General features: G+C 47.1%; 1 protein-coding gene across 1 annotated transcript in view; it reads left to right on the forward strand.

The window, feature by feature from the left end:
* The window catches only part of SLIT3 (slit guidance ligand 3), a 592,929-nt gene that overhangs the window by 384,192 nt on the left and 181,712 nt on the right, over positions 1-27,025 (forward strand). Inside the window, exon 5 of the mRNA XM_025867066.2 lies at positions 18,940-19,011. Within this exon, the coding sequence (XP_025722851.1) occupies positions 18,940-19,011 (72 nt within the window). The remainder of the gene's footprint in view (positions 1-18,939; positions 19,012-27,025) is intronic.

The raw sequence follows: 27,025 nt of genomic DNA on the forward strand, positions 1-27,025 counted from the left end.
AGGTATTTTTATCACTATTATTATTTCTAAAGTAAAGTTTTCTGGATTAGCCCCACAGGGGAAATAAGAGTCAGTAAAGTTTCATAGTTTCCTCTCTGAGGGGAGCTCTGATTCACTGCTGTGAATACACAGAGACTGATTAGCAGGAATGGAGCATCGGGCTATTTGGAGTTTTTCCCCTCACCATTCTGCTTTTCAGCTAGTCTCCTACCCCAGGTAAGTCTAGCAGGACAAGGCCTGGGGGGAAGTGAAATGTGTTTTTTTCTTATCTAGAATGTGTGGTCCCCAAGTCTGTTAACTATAAACAAGTTCAGATGAGGTCAAACTGTGAGTCTTCATGGAGTATGCTCTCCCTGACTCTGAACGTTCGTAAGCTTCTGGAAATGGCACGAGAGGGACAGAGTGCTGGAAGCAGGTACAGCAGGCATGAGGTTTTAGCCTTCTCTGCTGAGTGCTCAGACAAAACATTGACCTTTGTGCCTTAGCTTCCTCGGAAGCAGTTGGTAGTGCTCAAAATCTGTCAAAGCACCCTAGGTTACTGGGGTGTGACAAAGCCTGGTTCCCCTGTCACCTCACCACCTTGGCGAGAGAAGCTCCAATGTGATCTGTTTTGTACATCAGGATTCTATTGGAAACACCCACTGGACAAAATAATTCTGCATGTAAATAGCGGTCTAAAACCCACTGAACTAGTTTAAAACATGCTGGAGGGCACCACAGTGACTCTCTGACATTTACAGGGAGTAGGGAGGGATAGATAGTAGAGGTGGGGGTCAGGGGCAATGACAAGAGGTGGAAAGGGGAGGGGGTGGGTGGGGACCTTAAGGAGGACCAGCCAGAGGGTACTGTGCTCCAGCCCTCACAGCACAGCAGGGATGACCCAAGTGCTCTGGGACCCGCAAGTCATTCATTCCATGCCCCCCCCAAGGGCCACCTTTTTGCCTGGGCGGCTAGAACAAAGAGCAAGGGATCTGAGGGTGCCACCCCAGCTTTCTGTGACATTGGGATTATGGGGAGAAGCCTCAGCCCCTCTGGTCTAGAGAACAGGATCCAGACGCCGCCGCCCCCTGCCCCCCGCCCCAGTGAAGTGCTGAGGTGAGATAGATTTATAACCCATCAGAAAATGCAAAAACAAGTAAGGCCCTAGCAGGGTAAACCTGCTGAAGCCAGAACTCCGGGTTTCTGGGGCACCAGGTTCACACCCCCAGGGAACCCAGCTGCTTTTGAGTTCTTTCCCCGTCCATCTGCTGCCATCCCCCCACCCCCACCCCGCTTCAGAGTGTGCAGACTAGGGCTTGTTCCTCACTGCGGAGCTGAATGAGGAGGAGGTTTAGGGTGACACAGTGACCCTCTGTGGCTTTTTATATGAAAATCCACATGTAAATGTGAATGCATTAAAATATCAGTTATTTTTTAATAAAAGATCATAAGGAAGACCTATTCCTGTTGGTCTGCTGGTTTTGTTTCAAGAGTCTCATCAACATTCAGTAAAGAACTTCCCTTCCCCTGCTTAGTACCTCCAGTGGCTCTTCTTGTCCTGAGATCATGTCCAGACCTGATCCCGTCCGCCATCACCTCCTCTCTTCCCCCACCAGCTTCCGCTCGGCCACACTCTCCCCTCGCCCCATTCTGGCCACTCTCAACCTTGGTCTGCTCCTCAAACCACACTGTCCCCGCCATCCGCCACCCCGGCACACTCTACACCAGTGGTTCTGGTGATGTCAGCATCACCCGAAGCCTTCTTTAAAACTCAGGTGGCCCAGAGGCAGTGTTTAAAACTTGACTACAGACTTACTGTTCATTTTATTAGGTATAATAATGCCCAATGGTTAAATTTTAAGTCTTTATTGATTATAATGGCATACTGGAATATATATACACACACACATATATATGTGTGTGTATAAAATGAGATGATGTCTGAGACTTGCTTTTAAACTACTCCAGAAAGAAAAAAAAAAAAAGTGTGTATGTGAAAGGAAGGAGTGGGGCTGGATGAAATAAAATTAGTACAATATTGATACTTGCTCAGGTTGATGTTTATTATACTATTCTCTCTACTTTTGTGTCCATTCTTAAATTTCTACCAAAAAATAACATTTATTTCCTCAGGGAAAGAAACACCCAAGTGGATTTTTCATACCCCCAGAGATTTCAATTTAGACTGTCTAAGGTTGCATCTGAGAATCTGCATTTCTAATAGATTTCCAGCTGATACTAATGCTGCTGGTCCAGAGACTGCACTTTGAGAACCAGTGCACCAACCCCACCATTTCCCTAGTATGATTCCTACTCATCCATTCGAGCCTCTTTCTTCCCCCGGCTGCCTGGCATGGGCTGAGCTCTCCTATTATACATGTTCCTATCATGCAGGCATCTACCTGAATTATAATTGCTCATCTGTACAGTTGTTTGCTTATGTTTATCTTCCCTATAATTCTATAAATTCCATGAACAAAGATCCTGGCCATCACCTATCCCCTGTGACTACATGTAGTAGATGCGCAGTAAACGTTTGATGGGTGGATGAATCTAGAAAGACTACCCATTTTAAATGCAGGCAGAGCATCAGGAGGGCTGTTCACATGTTGCCAAGAAATAACAGAGGAAAGAGTGTACCTGCCCAGTTAGCCAGATCAGCCAGGTGCTCCCCAGCAACCAGGGAAATGATAACTACTGCACCCAGACCTCCCTGACATCCCACCCTTTTTATATAAAACAGAAACATTACATGTGGAGGGCAGAAGTCTTCTCCACAGAATCAGGGTCCTGCATTCTGACCCCAGGCTGTATGATGTTGGGCAGGTCCTTTCTTAGGGCTTCAGTTTGCCATCTGTAAACCCAGAAGGTTCAATTTTCTAGCTCTAAAATTTGTTGCAAATCACAGATTCTGTGCCACGATGCTTCATTCTGAATAATATCTGATGATGGTTGGGGTGTTTGGTCCTTTTCCCTAATGTTGGCCAGATCATGTCAGCAAAGGAAAGCGAACTGGGAGGACTAGCTTGTTCTTGCTTCTCTCTGGAGCCTCTGTTTGGTGCCACCCTTCCCCAGGAACTGGCAGGGGGTCGGCTGTGAATGGGGGGGGGGCGCGGATACAGCCCCCATACGCCAGAGCCTCAGGGGAACCAGAGAGCACAAATATTTGAGGGACACCCACTTCCTGCTTCTTGTCATTCTGCTTTATTTAGGGCAGCATTCAACCCAGTGGCCTGGCTGAGGTTTCAGGACTTGTGTATTTCAGATCAGTGCCCCCAGAATCATTTCTATTTCTTTTCTTTCTTGCAATCCCAGTTTCAGATAGTAACCCCAAACCTACATCGTAGTACTCCCAGCTTTGCTCATTCTGCCTGGGACGTACTGGGAGGACCCCACTACAGCATTACAGATGTTCCCTATCGCTTAACTGGCTCACCTTCACATTTTGTGTACGTTTGTACTTGTCTAGAAGGCCTTCTCTTTGTTTTCTATCTTTAGGAACAGAGACTGCAGGACTACAGTTACATACAGAAATAAACTGATTAGAAAAGCTGAGACCAAAAGAGCTTAAGAAGAGAGCAGCGAGAGTCTTGGCCTCCTTTGCCACATTATTTAGTTAGCGAAGATAGGCTTTTAGCCTGGCTTTTACGTAAGAGGTTTAGAATAGGTTTACCCAGATATTTTGATGTTCTGGTAACGGCCTTCTCAGTCATGATGCCTTTAACCTTTGCCCTCTTTGGGGTTCTCTTTGTCAGGGCGGAGAGCATGCGCCCTCTCTGTGGGTGTGCCGGGGAGTTCCAGCTGCAGATGACTGAAAAAGCAAGCTCCAAAGGACCAGAAGAAAGTGAGGGCGTTCGCAGGTTCAGTGAGCTGAGGCTTAGAAAAGTTGGTAAGAAGGATTAGAATTGAAAAATGAAAAAGACTCTTAAAAAAAACCAATCCATTTTAGGGTCCATTACTTTATACATATTGTCCAAAATCTCATGAATAAAGGGGAAAGAAAGGAAGGGGAAAAAAAAAAAAAACTGGCCTCAGTTCAGAACGTCAATTATGTCTTTTTTTAATCCTCCTTTTACAATTTATTTGACGTTTTGAACAGTGGCCAGAAAAGCTATTATAACTATAAAACATATTCATTGGTATAAATCTCATTAGGTCGAGTGATTTAATTAAAGTATTGACATGCTTAATTGATACATGTAAGCCAAGACCATTTTCATATCTCATTTCCATATGCTTTCTGCTTTAAAAGAATCGAGGAGCTGGAACTTAAAAAAAAAAAAAAAAAAGAGTCTCCCTCCATAAATACTGCTATAGATTCATCAGTGCCTGACATCCCAGGGGACCACTTCCAGCCACTCTCTTGATTCTGAACCAGCTACTCCTCTAAGTGGCGCTGCTCAGAGGGACGGTGATGTATCCCCAGCCTGAGAGCCTGTCAGGCCCTCTTAGGATCAATAGGAGAATATTTATATTAATAAAACACCAAGTTAATTAAATAAAATGGTCCTCTGGGTAAACTTAAGATACTAGAGGATGGGCAGGGATCGATATATTCTGCCATTTGAACATTAAGTATGTGCCTTGAAATTTTATGGAGCTTTTAAAAACTCCCTAATATAAAAAGTTTGAAACCTCCACAAGTTTTCCTCTGCCAAAACCTCTTGTGCCTGCCTTCTGGAGCTGAGGGAGGCAGGGACTGGAGCCATTCCTTAGAGATGGGAGCTTGGGTGAAGGCCCAAGGGACCTTCCCCTAGGTCCTAGCACCTTCTCCTCCTTGGGGCGGGGGGTGGGGGGGGGCGCTGCTCTCTGTGGACAAGGCTCCGGCGGGAGCGGAGGCCTGAGTTCAGTGCAGGGTCCAGGCAGTGAGGACGACACTTCCTTCTCTCCAGCGCGGCCTCCCATGTCCGATGTAAGAGAGACCGTGGGTCCCCTCCCTTTCTTGGTCCCCTTACCTGAGAAAGCCCAGACGCTGAGGATCTGCGGAGAGGAATTTGCAGAACGTCCACCTGACCCCTTGCCTCTTGCTGACCTCCGCCCCGCGTTCTCCCAGCCTGGCTCTTTCTGGGTGTCTGCACCGGTCTGCACCCCGTGTCCCTTGTCTCACATCTGTGCTTCTCTCTTTCTCTGTGCATCTCTGCCTTTCATGATCTCTTCGGGGAAAATCACTGTTTCTGCACATGCGTGTTTCTCTCTTCTGTTTTTCCTTTTGTTTTCCCCGTTCTGTCTCACTGTCGGCCTCCCTTCCTCTTTGTTTTTGTGTCGCTGCCTGTCTTTCCCCCTTTCTCTGTTGTTCTCTATCTCCATCCCTATCTTTCAGTCTCATCTATTTCTCTGTGTATCTCTGTCCCTCTCTGCCTGGGTTCTCCCACCCATCCACGGCTGACCTTAAACAAGACCCCAGACTCGGCCCTTCCACACTCAGAGGCTGACTTTCTGATTCCTTCCCCTCCCTCCTGGAGCAGTCTTCAGGGTGGGTCTGGGGACACGAGAGAGGACAGAGGCCCAGTAAGTATATCTTGCCTTGAACAGCTGGGTCTGTCTGCAGAGGTGACTTTCATTTCCTAAGAGGTGATGTCATCCTTGCTGTCCCCTTTTGTCCTCTCCCACAGACTCTGTCTTCTCATTTTCTTCGCTTTGACCCATAGCACCTAACTCCATGGGTGCACTATAGTTACCTTATTAATGATGACCTTGCTTTGAAATGTAAGCCACAAGACAGTTCTAACAGGGTAGGAAGGACAGCCAGGGAATTTGCTTTAGTAGCAAATTCAACTCACCTTCCCATTTTGAGTGATCTCAGCCTCTCCCCTTGTGGCTGTTTCCTGCGTGGCTCTGGACCCCCAGCAAGTTCACGCTCCCCAGCTTCCTTCGAAAAGTGGAGGGCTACTTTGACTTGTCCTGAGTCTGTGCAGAGGCAGCTGGTCACCATCCTGCCCTCAGCCCAGAGCCCGCATTAGGGTTGAGGCCACTCCCCCCCCAAACCCTGCCCGACTGGATCCTCCAGCTGTCCTACCAGTGGTCCCACCAGCTGCCTCTAGCCCTCCTCCTCATCCGTCCTCTTCGCTGCACCCCCTGCTGACTTCTCCGCACAGCAGTGGCTGTGGAATCCGCAGGCTCCAGCCAGCTTCCGAGGGGATGTACAGAGAGCTGTGGGGCTTTAACTCTGTGACCATCCATCTTGACCAGCCATCCCAGGGCGAGCCTGGGAGAATCCATGAGGTCCGGTCTCCCTGCAGGACCCAGGGAAGCTTTGAGGCACAGCAAGCTGAGTAGAATCCAAGTATCGCTCTCTTTGGTATTAAATTTGGGAGTTGCTGCTTTACAGTTTGAGCTCCGATGTAATATTCTCTAGGACAAGGAATGTGTGGGGATTTTCTTGTCATCTACTCAGTGTTTGAATGCAGACTTGCACAGATACAGCACTCATAATAACGGGTATTTATTAAGTGCTTATTATCAGCCAGGTAACCTACAGCTCTAAGTTGATTAGCCGTTTGATAATAATTCCCTGATGTATTTTCATTGTCCCTGTTTTACAGATGAGGAAACTGAGGCTCAGACAGGGTGATCTACTCATACAAAGCCACATAGCTAGCAAGAGGCCAAATCTGAATTCACACCAAGGTTCTCTGGGCTCCTGAGCCATGCTTCCAATGGTGTGCCTCACTGTCTCCTGGAATCCTGACCATAGGCAGGACCTCTGGGGTCAGTTATGAAAGGAAGGGAGTTGAATTACCAGGCAGAGTATGGCTCAGGCTGTAGTTAATGGACAGAGAGGCAAGGGAGGCGTTTCAGAAGGAGTTACCCCTCTATCCCTCCTCTCTGCCCCCACCTCCTGCCGTGGAGGTCTACCCTCTTTGCCCTGGACAGGGGAGTTTGTTGTATTGGGCATCAGACCCGTTGAAGCAGCCCCACATTCATCACTGCTTCCTTGCCTGTCTGCAGTTCACTGGGTTCTCCCAGCGCACACCCCTCGTCGCCTGTCTTTCAAGCTAAATGGCCAGAAGCAGGTCTGGGATTAAACCTCAGTGTTAACTTCAAACTTGGTGTCAGCCTATTGAAGTGCATCCATTTTTACATAAATAAGCAAGAGAACAGCATCTATTCTGCCCGAGTCGATACCAGGACATACACAGGTGTGAGTTATTAGCAGTAGCTGTAATTGTTTTGAATGGAACAATAAATAGTACAGGGGGTCATGGGGAGAAATGTCGTGCTACGGTATTAACATAGCTTAATGGCTTTAGTTGCTATATGCTTCATCCAACACTGGGCTTCAAGAAGCTGGCCTTGCAGCTCAGGGTGCTGAGTTCTTGCTGGATTGCTTTCCTGCTTGGGTAGAAGATAATTTTGAGCCGTTCTGAGGCCTCGTTGATTTTATCAGCGGATGGCCCCAGGATAGCATCTCACCTTCATCCCTGAGGTTTCACTTATTTAATGGGGTTCTGAAGAGTTACAAGAAAGAACAGGCATATACAAGCCCCATTTCCTTGAGCTGCATGCTGCGTTCCAGACTCCAGCCTCTGGGCAGCCGAAGCTCGAGGCGTAACCCTCCCCACGCACCGCCCCCCCCCTCCGCCCCGTGCCCCTAGGTGCTCGTGTTTCTTCGGTGAAAATGAACAGACGGCAGAGGAGGACGCCCAGTGGAATATCCTCCAGTGGAGGAAGGAGGAGTTGCTCAGTCCATAAAACGTTACTCTAGGGTCAGGCGCACACAGGGTACCCAGAGAAGTATTGAAAGGATCCTTTCTTCATGACCAAGTTGAACATTGAACATTATGGGGATAGAAATCAGGAAATGGCTTCACCTACTCCTAAATGACAGCGCCTCAGCCCATCGGCCTGCCTCTCTACTTCCCACCTTCCCCAGTTGGACTTCTTAATCCTCAGGCTCCGTGCGGGTTTCCACATCTCTTAGACCCTTTGGCACAAAGGCGAGTGATCACAGAGCAAATTATCACAAAGATAATCAAAATTTTCTCACTGCCAATCATCCCCTTCTGATATCTCCTTATATAGCTTGATGCTCAAAGTGTCTCCTTCCGTCCCCGGAGTTTGATTATCTCTATTACCCTAGTCCCAGCGGGTGCCAGAATTTAGAAATGAGGAGAGGCCGGGGGGATGTTCTTGGAGCTGTGTCTTTGTCAGCACACAGCCCTTTTCTGGACCGAATTCATTTTCCAAAATTTTTGTGTCCTCTCAGACCAGGTTTAAACTCTATTCCAAAAAACCAAATTATTTGCTTAGGCTCCCTTCCCAGGTACCTGCTTATTTCCACGCTTCAGTGTAGCTCACTAAACCCTTCTCAGTTAGAGACTTTATCAGTAGCTCCTTAGAACACAAGCCTGTTCTAGTGACATTAGTTCTCAGTCACCGTACTGCACCAGCGAGGCAGAGATAGAAGGGTGGGGGAACAGGGGCAGAGCTCTTCAAAGGGACAAACTGGACTTGGGGGGAAAATCTCCATAGCTTGAGATTTATCCTCGATCATCCATGAACGCAGGCAATGACATGAAATCATTTTCGCTAATTTTTAATCCATTCAACAAATATTTTTTAAGCAGTGTGTCAGGGCTTGTGCTCAGTATAAGTTTCTAACCACGTGAAACTAATAATTTAATGAAGGAACCTATGGAAATGACCATGTTTCCATATAAGCTTGACCTTCAGTCAGCGCAAGGATTAGCAAACAAGCGATCACTCTAGATCCAAACTCACTTCTACATGTGCCTAAGTCCTTAATTTGCCTTGAGCTTTTGGGTAAGGTCAGATTTAACAGCACCCTGGGTTAAAGGACCACTTTGATGGATGATCTGGCATTCTGCTGGAGCTTTCTTTTTCAGAGGGTAAGAAGAGAAAAGGGATTGTGTCAATCACAGACACTCTGTCCTTCCTGACGCCAATAGAAATGGGCCCAAGTGGTCACTGAAAATATAAATTTGGAATCTACCAGAAAAACGTTAGAAGGTACACTTTCTACCCCCTTAATTTTTGCTAATTGTACAAGCGGATCTTCACCTATGAGATATTCTGCCTCAGAACCTAGGCTATCAGGCCACCATTTGGGAGGCAAATGAAGGTTCCCAGGTCAGCAATAAATCATGAAGCAGCCCAAATGCACGTACTTCATTTCAGAACAATTCCATAAACGCTCCCTCCACCCCCTGATACCTCCACCTCCCTGCTCGCAAGGTTTCATCTCCTAATTGCAAAAGCTTTTTGGCATGGGAATGTCTTTGTGAAGAAGAGAGGACTCAATTTGGGCCATCTCTCTAAAGAAGACACGGGAACAAGGGCGCTTCTCCAATTAATCAGCAAATGCTTGGCTCCAGCTTTTGCCAGAGGATCGATTTACATAAAGCTATTCTCAAGATGAATTTGCCTCCCCCTCTACTCCCCATGCATTCCTCTTGTCCAGCCAGCGTTAGATGTGCTACTGGATTTCGGATTGACAGTGTCAGCTACGACAATCAAATTAGGGATGAAAGCCTCAGAGGGCTGCCAAGGGAGAGGGACGGAGCGAAAGGAGAGGGTAGGAACAGTGTGTCAGCCTGGAAGGAGGATGGACTGCGCAGAAATGGGCTTCCTTTCCCCAACCGTATTGGGCAGACACATAGTTTCAAACAAAGGAAAAAAAGAAAACCCTGGTCCCCATCCTTTTGAACTGGGTGGATACCCCCCCACACACAATCACACCAAAACATTTCATTGGGGCTAAAATTGGCAAAGGACTATCTCAGGCACATAATTAGATCCTTAGGATCAGATGATTTTCAGCATCAGATTTCTGCCCACAATGTAAGAACACCATAATCTCAGTTACACCCCCTGAAGGGTACGTGACAGTAGACGCACAAACTCGAGTCAGATGCTGGTAGTTAGAATCCTGGTGATGTTTCTTAGGCCACTTAGTGAAGCAGAGAAGTCTGGACCAGAACAGAAAGCACAATTGGATTGATAACAAGAGCTCCCCAATCCCGTCTAATGGAACTACCTTGTGGCTAAATTGTGATAATTCTAGGAATTAGTTGTTGAGAAGCTCAGCCTCTGTACCATTTGCTAGAGATGATCAGTCAATTATAATGCTGTTTCATGAACACAAAGAGCCTTAGTCGGCGTTTCATGTGATAATTCAATGAGGAAAGCTTCTGTTTGGACTGGAAGCATTGGTTAACCCTGCCAGCCCTGGAAAGTTCATTCAGAAAGACACAAATTAAATCCTTTGGCTGGAAGGAGGTTCTCTGCTCGTAGGAGGAATGGCTGAATGACTAGGATATTTCAAGCCCTGGCTTGCTTCCTTAAATCCAAAAGTTTCTATCTTGAATGGCTCCCTTTCATATTTCCTACTGTTTACCCACCCCCCAACTCCCCACCCCCAGCCTTTGAAGAGTCCCATTTTGGGCTCCTTTAGATTGGTTCCCATATCTAACTAATACTCTTTTCCCTCTTTTGACAATGAGTGGGCACAGAACTATGGCATCAAGCTCCTAGCCTTCTTCTAGAAGTGCACTGTCCAGTATGACAGGCGCTAGCCATGTGTGGTTACTGAGCACTTGAAATGTGGCTGGTCTGACTTGAGATGTATGTAAAATACATACCAGATTCTGAAGACTTGGTATAAAAAAGAATATAAAGTATCTCATTAATATATTTTTATATTGATTACATGTTAAAATATTTTGGATATATTGGGTTAAGTAAAATACTTTGTTAAGATTCATTTCAGCTATTTCTTTTTATTGTTTTTAATGCAGCTAATGGAACAAATTAAATTGCATGGGTGTCTCATGTTATATTTCTATGGGACAATGCTGTCCTAGAATTAGCAGATCCCCTCTGGAGGGGTGTTGGCCTCTGTACCCTTCAGCCCAAGGCTGAAGTGTCCTGTTGACCAGCATGGAGGTTTTTTGTTTTTAATTGGGGGAATTCATTGAGACGGGCCCTGTGTCCCCCAGCTCACCCCTCCCTACTTTTGTGTCCACAGTCAGCCTGCTTTGCTCATTTTCTTTAACCTGTGTGATCCTAATGCATTTGAATTTGTGATTTCTAGAACATCTGCCCATAAGGAGACAGAAGGTGTGTATGTTAGTGACTAATCATAGAGCAAACCAGTAACACTAACCTTACTTGCAGCCCTCAGTCTCTCCATCTAAGGGATCCTTAACTCTGTGGTGCTCAGATACCAGGCCTTCACCTGCTCTTGAATGGTCACAGCTCGAGATCTGCCTCAGGGCCTGGCTCCTCCAGTGTTTTTTCCCCTCAAGGCAGTCCTCCTAGAAACCTGGGAAAACACTTGTCTGTGAGGCCCCACCCGGAATGCTCTAATCCCAGTCACCAGAGGCTCCCCTGTAGGTTTAGGAGGGTTCAGGGGCAAAGTGCTTGGCTTCCTCTTGCTGAATGGCTGGGATCCCAGGGAAGGGTGTAACCATCCATGGACTCTTACCCCTTCTAGGTCGGCCTCCAAACTGGGCCCCTGGGGGGCTTTGTCAGGTATGGATTAGATATTGTCACTCTGTCCCGTCGGCCTTCTGTGACACTATCTATCCCATAAGCATTTTGTCCAACACCAGCAGGCTCACACCTGAGACACGGGAGGCCTTTGCATGTTGGACCCAAAATTTTCCCTAGACACTTAAGGTAGTAGGATGCTGTATTTGTTAGCTTCATGCTAATAAAACAAAGATAGTGATTTGCATTTAGAGCTTGCTTTAGCGTATAGAAAGCACTTGATTTTTTCATTACTCTCAATCCTTGTCCTGATTTCACAGAAGCACCAGTTGAGGCTCAGAATTGAATTGATGTTCTTACAGACACACAGCCCATTAAGTAGCACAGCTGGGGTGTGAACTCAGCACCTAATCGCATGCACAAATCATCCTCCCCATGCTTTCAGATTTGTTCAAAGTTCATACTCCAGAGCCCATCCCCAGGGTTTCTGATTCAGGTCTGGGACAGGTCCCGGAAGTCTGCATTACTTTTTTTTTTTTATCCTGGAAAATTTCACACATATGTAAAAGTCAAGCACAAATTATAAATGAACCTCCCTTGCACCTAGCACTCAGTGCCAACAAGTACCCATTCATGGCCAATCTTAACTCCTTCTCCACTTCCACCCACTCCCCTCCTCTTCTACATTATTTTGAAATAAAACCCAGACATCATCATTTAATCCTTAATTACTTCAGTATGTATCTCTCAAAGATAAAGACCTAAATGAAGGGAAACATAGCCCACAATACCATTATCCTATCTAAATTATTTTAGAAGCCAAGGATCTGTATTTTTTGAGGCATCATGGGTAAATTCTGAGGAGGTAGACCATGAGCCCTGCAGCAAGAACAGTTGTCCCGTACCACGCCAACTCTTAATAACATCTTCAAAAGGGCCTGATTTTTATCAGACTGTCCACTTTGAAAGACAAAACCAAAGTACTTGATGAAACGAGACTGCAAGTCCCAGCGATTCAGATCGGCATCTTTCCCTTCCCCGCGCTCCCCCCCCCGCCCCTAAAAACAAAAAAGATACTGAGCCTCAAGTGAAACAAAGCTGTGAATTATTTTCCTTGCTGGTTAGGAACAGTCTACAATGTGAATTTAGGTACAGAGTTTCTTCTTGTTGAAAAGGAAAAAACCATGAAACTGCAGCTCTTACTTCTGGGGACCTGTAGATGTTTATTTTGCAATTAAATGTGGAAAGCGTTCTGCTTGTTTATATCGTGGGTCAAAGAGAATGCAAGCTCCAGGAGGTCAGGAACTCAGTTCTGTTCCCTTGGTGTCTCAGCATGTGACACAGAATAGCACATAGTAGGTGCTAAACTTATTTTTTGTTGCGTGAAGAATCTGAGCTGACACTTAATCTGCCAGTATTAAACATTTGAGTGGTATGCCTAAGACTTTTCTAATGAGCTTGCCAGGGGAGGCAGAATGAAAGGAGCTTTTCCTGATCTCTTTCATTCAGTAAATGTTTAGCATCAGGGGAGCAAGCATGTGAATTGGTGCAATGAAATATTCAGAAGCCAACGGGAGCAGTGGAAAATAATTGGGTTGGTTTTTCTGTTGTTGTTATGTTTTGTTTTGTTTTGTTTGTCCCGCATTGATACTTTGATTCTCTGGGTCTCTGACATACATGGCAGTTCTTTCAGGAAGTGATTCAGTTATTCCAATATAATCTCCCTTGGACAAAGGATGCCAAAGGCACCCAGCTAGAAGTACCAGGGCTTCTTAGCTGGGACATATGCTTGGGGCTCACTTGGTTTTAACAGTGACCCAACTGCAAACATATAATCTTGCTTATTAAGGTAAATTGCCTGCAGAAGAGATTTACCTGCTCAGATAAATCCTCCCCGAAGTCCACATTGTAAAATCCCCAGGGAATAATTTTTCCTGCATGTCCCTCCCACTGTATAAAATAAGGTAAGCAAGACCATCTTTCTCTTGGGCTCCTGGAGCGGAGTGATAATGTCACAGTTACTATACATTAGGAGTTGGGGTTAAGAGGAGCAGGGTTCAGCTTTGTATAACATGGCAGCAGTGAGAGTACAAGAATTTTTAGATTCATTTATTATCCATCAGAAATTTTTTAAATCCCTAAATGAGTTTTGATTGATACCTACCGCACCAATGGGCAGGTTTCCTCCTACTAGGCAGTGACTGGAAAAGTAATTTTTTTTTAAAGATTTTATTTATTTGACAGCAAGAGAGGGAACACAAGCAAGGGGAGTGGGAGAGGCAGAAGCAGGCTCCCTGAAGAACAGGGAGCCCAATGCGGGACTCGATCCCAGGACCCCAGTATCGTGACCTGAGCTGAAGGCAGACGCCCACCGACTGAGCCACCCAGGAGCCCAGAAATGCTTTTTTTTTGTTGTTAAGATTTTATTTATTTATTTGAGAGAGAGAGATAGAGAGAGAGAAAGCACAGATGGAGAGGAAGAAGCAGACTCCCCGCTGAGCAGAGAGCCTGATGTGGGGCTTGATCCCAGGACCCTGAGATCATGACCTGAGCTGAAGGCACATACTTAACTGAGCCACCCAGGCGCCCTTAGAAATGCTTTTAGATCATCCCTTCTTGGCTTATCAAGAGGTGATAGTTTTGTGGGTTTTTTTTTTTTAAGTTACTAAAAAGGTACCTGATTGGTCTCAGTGCCAGTGGTCCAGGGAGGTAGACAAAGAAGGTATCCAACTGGGTTGTTCCAATTTCCTTTGGTCACTGGATATGCCTTCTTTCATGAGTAATTTTTTTTTTAATCTTCTGAGAACTTCCTGAATCAGGAGAATTTTCCTTGAAGCCTTTTTATGAATGCTTTGGGTTGGCTTCCTTGGGTCTCTTTACTGACACTGGCTTCCATCTCCTGCTTCAGACTTTGAGGATAAAGATCATGACCGGGAGCCTCTTCAGCAATCTGTCCTTGAGTTGTTGGAGCACCTTGTTCAGCCTTTTGGAGAATAGGCAGAGCCGGGCAATTTGTGTTTTTCTTGGGTGGTCTCTAACCAAAGACTCTCTGATGCAGGGCTCTAAAGGCCCAGATCCCTTGGTTAGAAACAGGAGCTCCCAGGCTATGGGGCTAAGGCTAGGATTTTTCCTAACTGACCTTTATTTCCCTCTGGATTCTGCTTCCTGCATCCCTTACTGGTCTCTCCCAGGAGCACTTTATGAATACATCACTTGGCTAAGTGTCAGCTTCTTTGAGAGCCCAATTTGAGACAGACCTTTTCTCCTGAATTCAAAAGACCCTAGAATCAAATATGGATACTCCCATTTAGATGATAGAGGAGGGAAATTTTGACCCCTCCCTGAGATTTTACAGAAAGAATATTAGCAACGTTTATGTGTTCTATTCTTTGCACAGTTGTAGACATATGTCCTGAAGAAGGTCATAAAGGGTATTTCCAGCAATGTAAAATGCAGGACTAAATGGGCAGAAAATCCAAGAAATAAATGCAGCCATCCAATGAATGCCTGCAGGGTTCCAGGTGCTGTGCAAGGCACTCATATATCAACTTCTTTCATTCCCGTGATTAACCGAGGTCAGTCAAGCACCCATTGTAAAGATGGGGAAACTGAGGCATAGAGCATTTCAGTAGTTTGCATGATCATACAGCTAACTGGCTCGCCCCACCTCAGAAACACGAATTCCCCAAGGTTGGGGGAGCTTCCAAGCCCCATCTTTTACCTTTGGAATAGTTGAAGATTGACAACTAGGAGCAAATTCCCCCCACAAACTGCCATTTAACACAGACCAGACTTCCTGGGAGCATGAATATGACCCGAGACAAGGGCATTGTCCCTACGAGAGCGAAAAAGAGACTGTTTTCCTGCTTCTTGCCTTGCCATCTTCCCTGGTAAACATGGGGTGGGCAGGGGTGGGGGTGAAGGTGGGGACTGTCATTCACTGTTGTGCTGAGAACAAAGCATGCCTGACATTGCAGGGAGAGCCCCAAGAAGCATTTCAAAGCTCCACTGGAACTAGACAACCTTTCAATCCATTTATCAAAGTGTCTGCAGTTCCCGTTTCAAGGTAGATGAAGCAATAATAAATTTGTGAAGAAAGTTAATCTGTGTCCAAAGCATTTTAGTAAATTAAAAAGGGGGGGGGGTGCTGGCTGGAAGGGGGATATATTGGTTCTTGCCAACTCCTGTTTGACTTACTGTCTCCTTAATAAGTCCTCTTTGGTCTTGTGTTTTTGGATGGAATAATCCGTCAGTTAATCATTTTCCGGAAGCAGGAAAATGCACTTTAGCTAATGCAGTTCTCCTTTCTTTCAGAGTCCTAATTATTTAAAAAGGCATCCCCATCCGTAGCCCTACTTCCCAACCAAGAAAGCGTTTCCCAGCAGCCATCTTCCTTTACGTCCCCCAGAAAATCTCAGCATGCCCCTTGTCCTCTCCCGTGCTCCAGCCTTGTCCTTTCCCTGGTTCCTTCTGAGCATTTTCCCTCGGGAGGGGCAAGGCACTGAAACCCCAGCAAGCAACTGGCCAAAACTAGGCTCTTGGGCACTACGGATAGATTTTGTTATTTTTATTTAAATGTCAGCTGAAAATGGTGGCTCTTGTCTCTCTCAAGGGTAGTGCTTAGCACTAGCTCCATGCTCTGGCATCACGCTGAGATAAACACGCTATTAGGAGCCTTCACAAAGGCCTCGAGATAATTGTGAAGGGACGGTTACCGAAAATGAAGCACCCAGCCCTGAACCCTCCTCCACGCCCCATCAGTAACACCATTAAAGCTGTCAGTTCGTCAGCCCACTGGAGGTATTTATGAAATCAATATACAATCCTGCAGATGGATGGCAGTGGTATTGTTAGCTGGAGAACAGAGTCTCAATGGAAAATAAAATTAATAAAATTTACAAGCGGATTGTCATGGGGAACAGATAAATTCCCTACAATCCACTGTTTTGCTCAGTTGCGGCAGAAGCAAAGCCATGGCAGGGAGGCAGAAAGAAAGCTGTGCTTTAAACTGGGTCCCTTCAACTAGGAGCAAGACTGGGTCTACTTCCAGCAACAAAATAGTGACCAGAAACCCAAGTGGCTGCCCCGTGCCATTGCGGGGTTTTTCCCGTGTGATTGCTTCTGTGAGACGTTTCCCAGCAGCTGGGCCGGATTTTTCTGCTAAAATGCTACTCTCCTCTCATCCCACCATATTACAAGCCAGAACTGTCATACGATGGTTATTTCTTCAGTATGTTTGAGGTACCTTAAACTCCAAGGGTTAACACACTACTAGAGGACGTGCCCCTTCTCCTGGCTCCCAGGCATGGTTATAGCTGACTCGTCCAAACCTCTCTCCTGTTTGCTCCCTTGCCCCTGATTCTGATCACCAGCCGTTGGCCAGAAGTGTGACCTGACCTGTTTCCCAGAGTGGCCAAAGATAGCAGCCAAGCCTGGGAAGGTAGTGGGTAGGGGCTTGCTGTCCTGGAGATCAGCCTTTGCTTAGCAGAAAAGACTAGGCCCATTGTGGTTGGCTGGAGCCTTGGGTACAGCCCAGATGCCTGGTGGAAATTGCATTAGTCAGATGACAGGACCTGCTCCCTCTTCTCCTGCAGTCTGATGGAGAGCAGAGGAGTGACCTTGGTGACCCTGCCTGACTTCTACTGTCACCGTGGGCTTTGTTCAGTGCCCCGACTCCAGGCTGGAGCCCTGCTCATTGAATCAGGCCCAGCCGGGGGAGCCTGCTACGGGGCTCCTTGTGCATCTAAATTTATTTACACCAGTTGCAGACAGAGGAAACTGGATTTGAGATGGGGAACACCATGTTATTCAGCCCCAGAAGCCACCGGTCGTCGTGTCTACACCCTACCCCAACTCCGAGCCTTGCCTTGGGGCTTAACCGTGGCCCCAGACAATCCCCAAGGGTCTAAAGTTCCAACCAGCTGCTCGGAGTGTGGCTAACTCGTCTCCGCAGGTGAGAACAGGAAAGGGACGCCTCTCTTCTGCTTTCTGTTTTTCCTCCTGCTCCTTCACACAAGGTTAATTTAGACAGCCTAAGTTTTCGTGGAGGATGATTGTCTGACCTCTCTTCGCAAATATATTTGGAGTCCTCTTTAGCCTTTGATTAGGTTCCTGTGGAAAATCAGTGTGGGAGAGTATCCATTAGTACAGTCTGCCTCTGGGACAACTTGGCAGTTAAGGACGTTTACCCCATGACCCAGCATGTTCTCCTTATAGGACTTTATACCAAGGAAGGAGCTCAACAATTTAAATGCGTAGGGAGGAAACCTCATCCTGGTGTCTCCTTAAATGACAAATACCCCACAGTGCAGGATCCTATAGCCCTGTATACAATTGGATGATATACAGTGATTAAAACTATTGCCATACATGTACTGTTAATGACATGAACAGATGTTCTCAATATAATAAGTGAAAAAAAGGGTTTATGAGTGACTATATACTATGAGATCATATTGGTGAAATTTATACATATTGTTCCTAATTTGTAACAGTGGTTATGGTCTGGGTAGGTAATTTTTTACCTTAATATCTAATGGTTTTTGTGTTATTTTCACAATAATTGAGATATATATCTATCTATAGATGTATATACATACAATTGGGGTGTGTGTGTGTGTGTGTGTGTGTGTGTAGACACACGCAAGTGTGATTGATTACTCACTGAGATTCCAAGCAAGCTCGAGGTATGAATGTAAACAAGTGCATGTGTTTGGTTTGAGTGGGGGGATGGGGGGAAGGAAACAAACAAACAAACAAAAAACGCCTGGGTCTTAGGAAAGGAAACTGAGGCTTTGGGGATTGTTAAAGAGGACCTGGCACAAGACCTGGGTTTGAGCCGGCTTCAGCACCTGACACTTTGTCCCTTACCTTTCTTCCTCAAAACAACACGTTAGCACTGCTTAATGCTAGATGAGGTGCCAGTGGGACCCCCATTTTGGGCGGGTTTGTAGAGATGCAATTTGAAGTTATCATGCCTGTCACTGAGCCCGATCCAGGAGGCCCCCGGGGGTGTCTGGGGCTCTGGAATAAACGGAGATGGGCACCCCCCATCAGAAAATCAGGATGGCTAGGCTCCCCTCCAATCCCAGATGACAAAGGCGCAAGTCCCTGAGAGTGGGAGACTGAGTGCTGTTGACCCTGCAGTGGGGGAGGGGCGGCAAGCGGGGAGGGGGGGCAAGGGGTCTCTCTGGGAGATGGCAAAACAGAGAATTGGGTGCGGTGTGCACAACAAATAACCCAGCGTCTTGGCTCGTGGCCTGGAGGTGCGAGACCACCCACAGAGCCCGCCCTGGAGGCGAGCTGCTCCCGCCTGGTAACCATTCCAGCAAAGGCCATCACTGGAGGAACAATGTAAAGGCTTGTAGCAGCCTGGGGCCTGAGACTGAAGAGTCCCTCCAACACTCCTGACCGCAGACGCAGCCTGCGAGGGGTTTTGTTGTCATAATGAGATGCAGATAAAGCCGGGCCTTGGTCCTTAATGCGTGTGCCTCTTCTCTTCCTGTTTAGAGATCTGAGCGAAAACCAGGTCCTGGGGATCCCGAGGAAGGCGTTCCGTGGCATCGCCAACGTGAAGAACTTGTAAGTGTCGTTGTTGTTGTTGTTTCTTCTTTTTGGCTTCTCTGCAGATGTGGCTTTCTGGCCAGAACAGGGGTGAGAGATGGGCCCAGAAGGTGGTATCGCCATGCTGTTTGCTGCCTCGGTGCAGGCGCCTTTGAGACAGAGTGAGGGGTGTGCCTGAGTGGTTTGCAGGGAGCACACGTCGGAAGCCATGACAGCTCCATGGAGTCCTGTTGCTGTCTGGTGTTTTGGCCCCAAGTGGGAGCATTTAGAGTCCCAGACCTGGGCCACAGCCTGGCCCCACAGTAGCTCTGTGGCCTGGGGCTTGACTCAGCTACTCCCAGGGTCGTTATTTTCTATAAAATGGGCATGATGGACTGGTGGGGTGTTGATGGAAATGAGGACGCATGCCTCGTACGTAGTAAGTGTTCAATAAATGGGAGCCTTGATGATGGGGGTGATGATCATGATGGCGAAGGCGTCACTGTTATTAATAGGATCTTGTGAGAGGGCCTGGCCACTGGTCATTCCAGAATTGCAGAGGGACGTAGCCACATCCACCCACTGCACTAGCTGCTTGGTTTTGGAGGTGTGTTTAGTTTTATTTTGAAGTAATTATTGATTCACAGGAAGTTTCAAAAATAGTAGGTACATCCATGTGCCCTAGTTTCCTCCCAGTGGTAACATGTTACATAATTAGTACAGTATCAAAACTGCCATGGGTGCAATCCACGGATGTTATTCTTCAGATTTCAGATAATTACACACCCTCATTTGTGTGTGTGTGTGTGTGCCTGCCCGGGTGGTTCTGTGTAATTTTATCCCATGCAGATTCCTCTGCCCATTGATACGATCAATGCAGAACTAGTCCATCACTATGTTTCTTAACTTGCCAAATAACCTTTGTCGTTGTTAACCTGGCCTCCACTATTTGCTGTTTAGCAGTGACTCCTGGGCCCTTACTTTCACAAGGACTGTGCCTTCTGAATTCTCTCCCCTGCCACTGTGTCCATGTATTCAGAGCGTGTGTTGGGAGAAGGGCACAGAAGAGAGTCTGGTTTGCCTGGGCAGGCATTTCTGTCCACTGGCCTCCTCCACAGGCTCACGCTCAACCTGAGAAGTCTTGAAGGAGGTTTCTTTAAAATTACTTTAGCTATTGGTTTTCCTTATAAGGACTGTCCTGGGAAGCTGATGATGGCTTCCAGATACAGGCTGTCTGCTTCCCCTGGTGCTGAGAACTTAGCGGGAAGCTTTTGCTGTTTAACATGCAAAGCACACAAGAGGGCAGAGGCATCTTGAGCGAAGGGAGCCTAGGGCAGAGAGGACTTTGCAAGGGGATCCCACACAGGAAGCTGCCCACTGCTTCGTCTGGGTGTGTTAGCTCAGAAGCAGGAGAGGGCAGGCTGAAGCAGACAAAGCCATGGAGAATGTGACTCAAGATTGTGCGTATAAGCCAAAATTAAGAGGCTGTGTTAATTAGCATCCCAGAAAGGCAAGGCAAGGGGGGGACTTAGAGATCCTCTAAAACCCCCACACCGGTCAATAGTGAGAAAATTGAGGACCAGAGAAGGGCAGTGACTAACTCAAGGTCAACCAGTTTCTTAATCTGGCTGATCCCCAGATTAACATTTTACGTATATAAAGTGGTTTATCTGTCTTATCTCATGGCTCTAATTTTAAATGGGCCAGTTAACAACAACAACAAAACACTGCTGTGATGTATAAGCAGGGCTGTGTAATTACCAACTGCAGTTTTGGTTCTCAAGAAAGTGATTAAATCTCACAGTGGTCCGCAGTAGTTGCTGAATTGGGGTGGGGGTTGTTTTCCTGTAATACCTCTAACTTCACAAAGGCCTCCGGAGCTCAAAGATTCAAGATTCTGCAAGCACAGACTCCTGAGTCACTCAGGAATAACTGTCAGGCCTTCCTCCTCCAGGTCTTGCAAATAGGTGTGACTCAAAGGCCTGAACTCAGGGAGGATCTTCTCTTTTGTTTTTCATACCCAGTGTCAGCATGTGGTCCTGGGGCGAGAGGAGAGGGAAGTAAACCCTCTGCTCGAAGGACGAATTAGCCAACAGAACTTAAGGGGGGGTTGATTACTTTACACTTTGAATCAGTTCCTTCAGCATGCGTTTGTTGGGCAGAACCTATGAGGCCCAGAGGTTATTATTCGCATTCTCTGCTGGCTTACAGTAAAACTAGGGACAAGAAACACATGCGTACAGGAGAATGTTTAGTGATTTAACAGTCCACGTGAAGGGGCGCCTGGGTGGCTCAGTCGTTAAGCATCTGCCTTCGGCTCGGGTCATGATCCCAGGGTCGTGGGATTGAGCCCCGAGTCGGGCTCCCTGCTCCGCCGGAAGCCTGCTTCTCCCTCTCCCTCTCCCCCTGCTTGTGTTCCCTCTCTCGCTGTGTCTCTCTCTGTCAAATAAATAAATAAAATCTTTAAAAACAAAAAACAATCCACATGAAAATTGGCAAATGAGTGGCCATGCTTTAAAAGGCTATCAGAGTTCAGAGAAGAAAAATGGCTTCAGGGAGCATAGCCTAAAAGGTTAGAAACACGGCTTCGGCCACCTGATGGATCTAGGTCTGATTTTCAGCTGTTGTGCACACGGAGTCTGTGACCTTAGGCACCTTACTGGACACTTCTGAGCCTAGATTTCCTCCACTGTAAGATGAGGATAAAATTGTACTTACCCGGGGAACCTGGGTGGCTCAGTCATTAAGGGCCTGCCTTCGGCTCAGGTCATGGTCCCAGGGTTCTGGGATCGAGCCCCGCATGGGGCTCCCTGCTCTGCGGGAAGTCTGCTTCTCCCCCTCCCACTGCTCCTGCTTGTGTTCCCTCTCTCGCTGTGTCTCTCTCTGTCAAATAAATAAAATCTTAAAAAAAAAAAAATGTACTTAACCTCCTAGGCTTTTTGTGAAGGTTGATAAAATAATGAGTATGGATAACTTAGTACTATGCTTGGTACAGGGAAGGTATTTAGAAAGTTCTAGCTACTGTTACTGCTGTATTCCTTTGTTGTTGCTATAACTGTAAAGACTTTACCTGGGGCCTGAATGGTGATTGGAATTCCCAAAGTAAATGAGGCAACTAGTGTGTGCAAATATAGAGGCAAACGTGTATAAGGTGTGTTTCAAGGGACACAGGCAGAGCCATCTCATGGGGGTGGGGGATTATGAGGCAGAACAACAGGTGATAACATTAGGAAGAGAGGCGGAGGCCAGGTGGCGGTGAGCCTTGCCTGCAAGGTGTATGGACTTTAGAGGTAGGTACTGAGAATGTAGATGGCTTGCAACATGGGAAAAATCACGATGAAATCATTTATTGTGGAAGAGGAGGCTAGGGCAGGAGGAGGAGGAAAAAGGAAAGGCAGGGGACAGGAGATGAGGCTGAGTCCAGTGTAAAGGGTCAGGGCTCACACTTGGGAAAGAGAGCAATCAGAAGTGAAGGAGAATCCAAAGATACCACTAGGGGCCAAGTCAACAGAAATTGGCAATCGATGAGGTATTAGTGGCCGGCGGGTGGGGGGCGGTGGGGCTAGAAAATGATGAGTTTCCAAGCTCAGATGATACAAGGAATGATGGCAAATTTCCATAGTCTTTCATCCTTGCAGCCATCAAAATGGCTTTGAACCTACTAAATGCCAGCTCTGGGGGAAGCCATAGAAAGTAAGATCTGTAGACCTGTGAGTTTTGCCTTCTTAGAGCTTCCACTCCACAAAGACTGAAAGGTCAGGAGGAAAAGAGCCAGACTTAATGATCGTAAGTTGGGTGTGAAGTGATGTAAAGTCTTCCACAGGCATCGTGGGTGGAGCATCTTCTGTGTGTTTGGAAAGTGCCGAGCCTGACATCCCATCCTCTTGTTACTGCTGGGTAAATGACGTTGGTCTCTGGGCCACGGCTGTGTCTAGGAGCCTCGGCTTCCATGGTTTAAATAAGAGGAAGGTAGAGGAAATAATCTTACAGACTTCAGAGAAAATATCATGCGGGTAACTGGAGAAATAGCTGACTGAGGGCAAGTTCAAGGAGGGGAAGCATCTGCGTCGAGGTGATAATTGAAGTTATACATTTAAATATGTGTCAGTACATGTAAAATAGAAGATGCTTTGCAGAAATTAAGTTTGTTTAAAACCTGTTAAGGAAACACCCCTCCTACCAGACCTCAATTACCTGCATGTAGATTGTCTCTCTTGTTACAAATTTTAAATCTCAGGAATGTACATCCCACTCATCAGTTTGTTCGAGAACCACCTCCCATTCCCCCTCACCCCAGCCTTCTCTACCACCTTGTGTGAGTTCAGAGAATATAACACTGTTTTATTTCTTAGATAAAATAGGAGTAGAAGATAAATTATTGGAGTATCAGGCTATGAAATGACAACAGTTGGGCCTCTCCACAATACCATATATTTCATTAGGAGGAGAAGGTCAAGGACTATTTTTTTTTTTATAATTTTGTAGTTTTGACATGGATTTTTCTTTGCTTGTCCTGACATTCCCCTTCAAGAAAGAAGAGACTATGATACACCCATTTTCCAGATGATAAAGTTAAGTTTCGATCAGTGTGTTTAATTTGGTAAAAGTCAGCAAACACAGTTAGGCCTAGGCCTCCCCACAAACCTATCCTTAGTAACACACCCAACCACGTTTTAGACACTTCTGTGTACCCAGATTCCTCTCCACTCAGCCATGCTAGCAACAGGAAGAAAGGAGAAGTAACTAAGAAGGCGGTAGCAGGTGAAGGCCTGATTCACAGAGGCAAAGAGGCACGTGTGCAGCTTTTATCAAAGCCAAGGGCGGGCCACAGGTGGTGTTTAGTCCAGTGGAAATGGGTGCTAGAGGCCCCCACCCCAACAAGGCAGTGGAAGGAAGTCCCTAATTGCTTCCTGGTTCTCAGGAGAGGAGAGAAAATGTAATTAGCTCGGGATACCACTCGATGCAATTACAAAAAGCTGGTTTTATGGGCCGGCCCCACTCTGCCGCCTGCCTGTCTGTAAGGGGGAGAGGTGCTGTATTTAAAGAGAAGCAGTGAGCTGGACAAACTGACCCGGAGAAAGAACGCGCAGAGAGACTGACCGCTAGAGAAAGCAGCATTCAGCACCGCAGCATCAACTGCCTGCTGTGTGCAAACGGCGCACCAGGTACTGGACCAGAGGCTAGCCGGGAGGAGAGAGGGAGGGAATCAGGAAGGCACAGAGATAGGGAAAAAGAAGTGAGTTGGGAAAAACCAGAGATGACAAGCCACAATCCACCAAAGCGTAAGAAGAAAAAGACAAAATCCAGTATGGATTTTTTTTTAAGTCCCCTTGCCCTGTCTTTCTCAGCACTTGTGTTTTGCTCTGTTTTTCAGTTTCTGTTTGCGAGGACTCTGTAGGACATGCATTCCAGAAGGGAAAATCAATAACCCCTGTCTCTGCCAGCTAGCGGAATTTGGAATTGACGGTTTCAAAACAAAGCTGGGCAGGCGGCCTTTGTGTTCTCTAGTGACTCTGTGTTGCCGCACTGCCCGAGTCTGCCCTCCCGCTTCCTGAGATTAATGAGGGCTGTCTCCGCCCGCTCCGTGAGCAGCCAGCAATCTTATGTGAGGGTGAGGGAGGTGTGCGGAGGGGCACGAAGCACCCATTCGTTGGGAGCATCCGTGTCTGCTAATCTTGGCAGCCATTCATTCTGTCATTGTGCCTGGAACAGCGTTCACGCTCCTGGTCATGCCCTGCAAGACTCCGTATGGCTGGGCCCTCCCTCACCCACATCGTGCTTCCCATGCTCCATCTCATCTGTCGGAACACCCCAAGCTTCTTCCTGCCTGTGGGACTTTGCACTCACCACTCCCTTTGCATGGGATGCTAAGCCCTCACGCTTCGGCATGGTCAACTCCTTCACATCCGTTCTCAGCTCCAACCTCACCTCCTCAGGGTGGCCTTCCCTGACCCATCCAAAGCAGCTCCCCCAGGCCCCACCGTCCCTCCTCTCTATCCCACTACCCAGTTATATCTCTTCAGAGCACTTACTGCCCTCTGAAATTATCTTGTTCGTTTATTTGTCACCCTGTCTCCATCTGTCACACAGAATGGACATGGGTACTCAGGGCCCCTGCCTGCCTCTGTCCCTGTGGAATCCCCAGTACCCAGATGGTTCATGGCAGAGAGTATAGCCAACTAAAAATGCATCAAATGAATGTTTGTTCATCCATTCCTTGAGTATTTGCAGTTGACCTGTTATGTATAGGAAATCATGTACAATCATTAAAATGTTGAATATGAAAAACATATTATAGAAATAACAAGATACCATCCTTGTACTCAGAGACCTCAGTCTAATGAGAGGACAGACTAGTAAATGAGCAGGTACAGGCCATGTACCAAGACTCGGTTGGAGGTAAGGACCAAGGGGCAGGAAAGACCCCAGACATGCCTGATTCTGGCTTCACTCAAGAAGTGACATGAGGGTCTTGAAGGATGAGTAGGAGTTCGTCTAGGGGAAGGGCTTTCCAGGCAGAAGGAATAGCATGTGAAAAATCACCCACCCATGCAAAGGCACAGAGGTATGTGAAAGAGTCGATGCTTGGAAGAGTTGATGGTTGGAACACAGCAAGCAAGAGAGGCGCTGAAGACAGATGAGCTTGGTGAGGCGGGGAGTTGGGGCCGGCGGGGAGGGAGGACTTTGAATGTCACCTCGAGATCCACTGAAGGGCTTTAATAGGGGCGTGGTGTGATCAGATGTTCATTTAAGAAAGGCCATGCCAGTGACAGTGGGGAGGATGGCTGGCCGAGGGGAGACTCAAGTCCAGGTGGCCGATGGGGGTACTTGTGCAGTTGTTGAGAGATGACAGGGCCCCAAAGGGGCAGGCTCAATGGACCTAAAGAGGCAGCGGCAAACTGCAGACACCTGTGGGGGTGGACTGGGCGGGTGAACCGAGTGCCCGTCACCAGGGCCTCGCAGGCCAGAGGCAGAGTCAGCTTTCAACACCAGGCATCTCTGCCGACTCGGACCCAAGAGTGGTGCCCGCCTCTCATGAGGAAAGCCGAGCTGCCTCTTGGAAGGGGGTTCGGGAAATCTCCCAGGAGGCAAGCAGACGCTACTCGATCACCTGCCCGAGGGGCGGCAGAGCTTCCAGTCTTTCGTCCCTCTGCATTTGTGGCTCTGGCTATGTCAGGTTCGGAAGTGCTGCTGCAGGAAGTCGGACTGGACCCCCGTCTGCTAAGTGCTACCCAAGTAAGCGATCCTGAAAGAGGGATCGTGTCAACCCGCCTCCCTGCCTTCCTTTTCCTCCTCCCCTCCCTCCCTTCCTCCCTTCTTTCTGCTGTCTTTCCATTCTTCCTTCCATACATTGTGATTGAGCCCCTACCCTTACCAGACCCCAAGCCGGTCCTGGAAAGAGGTGAGTAAGACATAGTCCCTGTTCTTGAGAAATTTCATCTGCAGAGGGAGGCAAACAGATTCACACAGAGCATATATAATATGATAAATATATCCCTAGAGCGTCTTCTTTATCTGCCGCATGGCCAACAATGCAAGTGCTCCATAAACAGCAGTTGATTTATTAAAGTAAATCCACTGAAGTGAGAAAAATAGTAGAAGACACCAGTGAATTAGACCCTATTAGTCTGGAAAAGATACGTTACTGTGTTATCCAAAGGCGAGGAGGTGGTAGTGGTAAGTGCCCCATCCCAGACGTTGTGCCTAGAATTGCAGCCGTGTAAGTGACAAATAGAATCCCTTCCTGGCCAGATCACGGAGTTTTGTAGTCTGTGTTAGGGGTCCTCTATTGGGCTTTGGATATTTCTTATGCTCACTCTAAGTTATAACCATCTGTTCAGTTGTCTTTCTCCTCCAAGGGCCTGAAGCTGTGTAGATGGAGAGGTCGAGTCTGTCTTGTTCACTGTCTGCTTGTTTGCAAGAGTGGGTCTATGCCTGGCACATATGATAGGTGCTCAAACAACGAAAATTAATGAGTGGATGACTTCCAGAACAAAAAGACTCCAGCGCTTAGAGAATCACTGAAACCCTGAATGAAAGAGCACGATTACAT

Source organism: Callorhinus ursinus, unplaced genomic scaffold (assembly GCF_003265705.2).
Source record: "Callorhinus ursinus isolate GAN/ISIS: 27379988/994484 unplaced genomic scaffold, GSC_fseal_2.0 scaffold3, whole genome shotgun sequence".
Taxonomy (NCBI): Eukaryota; Metazoa; Chordata; class Mammalia; order Carnivora; family Otariidae; genus Callorhinus; species Callorhinus ursinus.